Source organism: Amphiprion ocellaris, chromosome 12 (assembly GCF_022539595.1).
Source record: "Amphiprion ocellaris isolate individual 3 ecotype Okinawa chromosome 12, ASM2253959v1, whole genome shotgun sequence".
Lineage (NCBI taxonomy): Eukaryota > Metazoa > Chordata > Actinopteri > Pomacentridae > Amphiprion > Amphiprion ocellaris.
In genome coordinates, this window is record NC_072777.1 from 7,744,106 (window position 1) to 7,750,347 (window position 6,242).

General features: G+C 42.8%; 1 protein-coding gene across 1 annotated transcript in view; it reads right to left on the reverse strand.

The window, feature by feature from the left end:
- Nucleotides 1–850, reverse strand: part of nmbr (neuromedin B receptor) — a 74,206-nt gene extending 73,356 nt beyond the window's left edge. Inside the window, exon 1 of the mRNA XM_023288254.3 lies at nt 167–850. Coding sequence (XP_023144022.1) covers nt 167–594 — 428 coding nt within the window. The 5' untranslated portion in view covers nt 595–850. The remainder of the gene's footprint in view (nt 1–166) is intronic.
- Nucleotides 851–6,242: the final 5,392 nt, after the last annotated feature.

A 6,242-nucleotide genomic window follows, 5' to 3' on the forward strand; every position in this document is an offset into this window, starting at 1 on the left:
TTACATTCCATCAACTTATGGTAATATCATAAGCGTGGAATTCCACATTTCTACTGTGTTACACCCGGATAGTGTAAGAAAACATCTTAAAAAGTCATTTGAGAATGACTTGTAAGAAATCAGACACTATTTGTCAGACTCTCACATCCACATCCAGCCCTCCTACCTGTCTGCGCTGAGCGCCGTGAGCGTGAACACGGACACGCCGACCGAGGTGAGCTGGATGACAGGGATGAGTTTGCACGCCGCCTCGCCGAACACCCACTCCTCGGAGAAGTAGCGGAAGGCGTCCACGGGCACGCAGGTGACCAACAGCAGCAGGTCTCCCGCCGCCAGGCTGGAGATGAAGATGTTGGGGACGCTCCGCATGGCGCTGTTGGTGATGAAGATCTTCACCAGCGTGATGTTGCCCAGCAGACCCACGGTGATGATCAGGATGTACACCGAGGTCATGACGCAGCGCACGGCGAAGTGGACCGTCTCCCCGCCGTCAGAGGACGCCCACCAGCCGGGCTCCTCGGTGGAGTTGGGGCTAAAAGCCTCGGGGTCTCCGGCCAGAGCCGGGTTTAAGTTAGAGAGGAACTCGTCATCCATCCTGCGCGGCGTGGAAATATCCACAGAGGAGCGGTCCGGAGAGGAGAGAACGGGATGGAGCTTCTGCGCTGCCGGGCGCGCAATGGGATGCTGCGCGCGTAAAGACGCAGGGACAGTGTGGGGTTTCACTCAGACACCTAGAGAGGGAAAAACTTTGTCTGAAAAGGGTGCATCTGAAAACTGTTTACTCGAGTCACTGGGAGAGGAGTGAGAGGCGACTGATGCGCGTAAAAAGGAGGAGGCACTTCTTTGACACTAGTAACACAGACGCTCCCTCTTTCTCTATGAGCCTGAGTGGCTGAGGGAGAGAGAGAGCAGGAGAGCAGAGAAGAGCGGGTTGGAGGGAACTTGAAGAAGAATCTAGCTGTACAGATTGCATAGATGACCAAAAATATGTGGACACAGCAGCGTTACACTCATGCATATAGCTATAGAGTTGAGGTGATGAGGAATGCAGAGTAGAAGAGGAGAAAAAGAAGAGAGAGAGGGATGATACTCTGTGTAGCCAAAAGTTTGTGGACACTGTGGTTTGGTTATTGAAACACTGCATGAAAGTAATTTGGCACAAATTCATGGATGTGAAAATAAAGTCCAACTTAGACTGAATCTGAGCCAACAGCAGCCCTGAATCTCACTAATTTCTACAATCCTGCAGCAGGTTCAACATCTGCTGGAAAGACTGAAACCAGATTAGTGGAAGCTGATGGAAACCCATTTTCCAAACATAGATTCCTAATGAAATGTGGCACTATCACATATGGCTTCAGTGTTCTCCTGTCCACATACTTTTAGCTATGATTAAGGTGGATGAGAGAAGAGGGCTGTTTAAATCTAAAATAATTTATTTCCAGTGTCGTGATGAGAACAAACCTGGTCCCATTGTTCTAAATGCTTCTCACATATCATTTTTACAGCCACACTGCGTGTTTGACATCAGTGCAAACTGCAAAATCTATAATAACTGCCTCAAACTCAATCTTTTATTAGAGAGTGGCACAGGGCCATGTTGGCCATTGATAGAAAGAAATGTTGCCAGTCAACGATTTTTGAAATGTAAAATACATAAGTGAACATTCAAACTGACAGATCCTCTTGACATGACTACAGGGTGTCTACAGCCTTGTTTAGCTCGTGGTTCTGGTTTTGTGGCACGTTTTCCACTTTGGTTTAGTCCCATTGTTTTCCGGCAGCTGGCAGCCGTTTTCCGATAAAGCCATTACCTCGTCATCACCAATCACTAGACAGACACAGATAGAGATGAGTTTGTGACTTTTTTGAAGCATTTAGCAGCTACAGAGCCTCATAATTCCCTCTGGAGTTGGTGGAGACCAAAATCAGAGCTAAAACAGAAAATATCGAATTAGATTGCATAATTCATTTTAGCAATTCCTCAAAACAGCATATGTTCACACTCAAGAGGCAGCACCCTCTAAAGGCTGTAGTTAATATCACTGAAGCAAAGAGGGAAGTCAGGTAATGTTCTTACAGTGCCTCGAAGTTGACATAGGGAGGAGGTCAGGGTGGGCAAATGGTCAACAAAACATTTGAACTGTAAGACCCATGTTCAATTCCTGTTTCAAACGGATCTTGTTTCTTGACCATTCAATAGCCTCATAGTAACAAAGTCTGACAGTGATCTTTAACAGCTCACCTATAATACCTTCTGACACCTGCAAACCTCTATGGATTGTATCAGAGAAACAGGATAAGCCATCTTTATGGTTGCTTAGACTGGAGGATTTGGAAGACACTTAACTACAAAAGAACAGCAACCAGCAGAAACTTCTAAGTTCACATATTCATACATTTCTAACAATTGTGAGGTCTACACTTGCAGGTGATACTGATTTTAGTTTTGGTTGCAGAACAGCTTGTTTCACATGTGAGCTACTGCAAAAAGCAGCTAAAATCAATTAAAAGTATAAGGAACAATTTAGATGTTACTTTTAGCAACCATTACTTTTTGTTCATTGCGTTTTCCATGTATAATATTGTAGGTTTTTTTAACCTTCATATTTAAATTTGGTTGATAAATTTGCAACACCGGTCTTATTTCACTACTGCTTTTATTTCCATTTCTTCTCCAAGCCTCCCTTTTCTTGTCCCAACTTTCTTTCAACCTTCCATGTGTTTGCCGTGTCCATCTCCTTTTTAAAAATTTTTTTCCAGTTGCTATCACGTCTCCCTCCACCACCCTTTCATCGTCTACTCCTTCTGCAGTTTACAAAACTGTACAGAGGAGTACAGGATTGCAGATTCTTGGCCTTGGTTGACTAGTGGTGATAATTAGCACCGAAGATTTTTTTTCCTTCATGATTTCTGTATCGAACATAGCTTTCCAACAAACCAAAAATATCCACAAGGATTAGCATCATTGTGATAAATTACAAAGATAAAATATCCTCCACCTGATGTCAAATGGTTTGATTTCTCCATTTGATTTCTGCACAAAAAGGGCTGAGATGCATTTTCAAAACCATGTCAGTAATTGGGGTTAAAAAGCTGCAGATGAACAACAAAAGAGATTGAACGCACATCCAGGAGTCCACAAGGAGCATGAAAATCCACGGGGTGGAATAAAATACATTCATGGGCTTATCTTCTACTAACACCTGCATGTTTATTTTATGTCAAAAACCCAGCAGGTTGTGTTGTGTGGACTAATTCAGCGTATCATTAAATGTCCAGGTTTCGCTCATGTTTTAAACACTACCAGAGTAGTTCTACTAATCCTGCATGTCTCCGTCACTATCAGGGACATACCACATAAACGAACAAAAATCTGTTTGTGTTCAGAGATGTGTTGAACCTCCTTATCTCTTCCCATTTGAAAACTATGACTTTTGTTGATTTAGTGCATTTTTTAAACTCTCTGCTCTCTGTGATCATCATATTCGGTTGTTTCATAGCAAACAAGAATGATCTTAAGGAGGAACAATGAGGAAATAGTGGCAGGTTCAGGGATAAAGTCACACAGACAACAGCACTGGGTTGGTCCATTTCTTAGAAGTGCTCTCGAATGACTAAAATCTGACCTGAATGAAAAGAAGTGCACAAATGAATCTGCCGGAGTCATCTATTAAGCTCTGGTTGATCACCGAATCATGATTCATGAGTTCTTTTAGTTTGACTTTCTCCTTACTTACATTTTTTCTCACTTTTGTCCCAGCACTGAGGTTAAAGATGAAGGCTGCCATCTGGAGCTCGCCATTCTGCTGCTTTAATAAGACAAACTGACTTCAAAGTCCACTTTAACGGGCTGAGTGTCTCTCTGTCTGTGCCCACCACTGCCACAGATGGCAGAGTCAGAGGTGGCACGACATGAGTTGGAAGTTGATCTGATGTTCTTTGCTTTAAGAGACCCAATCTGTCATTTCTGATCAATGGTGAGCTAATTAACAAAGTGGGAGTTCTTAAAAATCCGCCTTTTGAGCAACTGTATTCCAGTCATCATTGCTTTTTCACTGCTGAACTAACTTTTAACACCAGAAAATGTGAATGATGCAGCTTCACTGGTGCTGTATCAACATCCAGCATTCAGTGATGCTGTGAGTTTATCAGTTGCAGTCAAACACTTAAACCCTTCCTATTCAACAGTTTCTTTTTAAATCTATAGATATCAAAATGACAAAACAACACATACCGATAAACAGCAAAGTGTTACACAAACCAGAAAAGGTTTTAAGTGTTTGGTTCTTCACCTCCTTCTGTTTTGCCAAGAGCTTCAGCACCCTTAATTGATTATCCAACCAGAGTCTTGAGGAGCTTCACAACAGCTCTAAAGGAGTTTTCACATGTGCACTGATGGGCTGCTTTTCCTTCACTCTGCTCATCTTAAATCACCTCTGGAGGCAGGTGATAGTGGAGGCCAGGTCCTTACAGAGTCCTTACAGAGCCTGGAGGTGCGTTTTGGATCAGTGTCCTGCTGACAAACCAATCGTGGTCCCACTGAGTGTCTGTATTATGTTGTGGTAACCAGGTTAGTTTAGGTGTTGCCTTGAATTCTGAGCAAATGTCCAACAGTGTCAGCAGCAAAGCCCACTTCATGATCAGAACCACCCATGCATTCACCCTCTCTGCGTCTTACAAAGACACAGCATCTGCAATCAGAAATCTCACGACTGGATTCATCAGACCAAATCCAGGTTTCTGCCAGTCCATTTTTTGTGTTTCTGTGTCCAAGCAGTTCTCTTTTCCTCTTGCTTTCTCTCCACAGTGTTTTGTTTTGCAGTTTTTCCACCATAAATGTCTGATTCTCAGTCTCCTCCCAGGAGTTGATGTTACATTTGTCTGCTGCTTCAACTCTGGGAAGCACTGATGTGGGCTTAAATTTGATTTTGGAGGCTGTTAACTCCAATGAACTACTGGTCTTCCATTGCTGGGGCGGTTCTCATGAGAGTCAATTTCGTTACAGTGTTTGATGCTTTTTGACTGTGAAGAAAATTGGTGAAATGTTGTGGACTGACTGACTTTCATATCTGAAAGTAAAGATAAATTGTTGCTTCTTAGCGCTTTTTGCCACAGTTGGGATTACTGCAGTAACTGAGTAAGGCTGTCGATCAACACCACCTCGATACATTGATGGTCACATTAGGATGAAAGAAATTCCACCAGGTAACTTGTGAGAAGGTTCTCTTGTTACTGGAAACTGTATCTTTCCTAATCTACATCATATTTCCGTTTTGGATTGTGCTCATGAACCAGAAATGAAATGCAGTATTAACTGTGACAGCTTCTCCAGCTGGTGGTAAGTCTTGATGAATGACTCTGCGTTAAAAGGTTCACGGTCACATTATTCCATCAGTGCTGCTTGTCTGACTCACCAGATATAGACTTCAGGTACAAGGTTTTGTCCTCTCTTTCCACTATCGGCTTGTTGCTGTTTTTAAAATCCCCTTTGCCATGACAAACAACATTAATAACCTCTGAGGAGCAACCTACCACTCTGAAAATGGCAAGTTTTACAAGACAGGCTTGGATGTGTTGGTGAATTAGCCACTGCAAAAGACAGAGATCTCCCTGTGTGCAGATGTTCCACAAAAACAAGTTCCTCCCAACGCTATTTAACAGAAACACCGATGCGACATCCTAGATTTAGCACCACCCAAGACAATTGTTTCGTTTTTGTGTAGATTTGTTTAATGAGATACAAACAATCCAGACCCTCTGTAGTCGCTCTGTAGTCGCTCTGTAGTCTCAAGCAATGTCTTGCGCACACTCTCTGATTGGTTGAACCTCTGAAGCAACAGTCAATAAACGATAAAAGCTACTGGAGCTTTTACAGCTCATTTACAGAATGTAGCAACTCCAGTGAGCAAAGCTGTGTTTTGAAGTTGTGATACGCTGCTGTCAGCGTGTGCCATTTCTCCAATACTGTGAAAATGGCCAAATTATTCACTTGTTGGAGTCAGTAATAACGTAGCTGTAAATGACAGGATTTCTGCTGTCATCATTGTGTTAATATTATGTTACAGTTTACATCAATCATATGGATGATTAAAGGAAAGCACAGAGCCAAAATTAGTGTCAGTTGTCCTTTATTAAGTTACAGGTTGTTCATACCTACCTTTGTTTGTTCCTTTGTTCTGGCTCACCAGAACAAAGGAACCACTGGACACCACTGGTTTTTGGGAGGAGGCCGGCCCAGC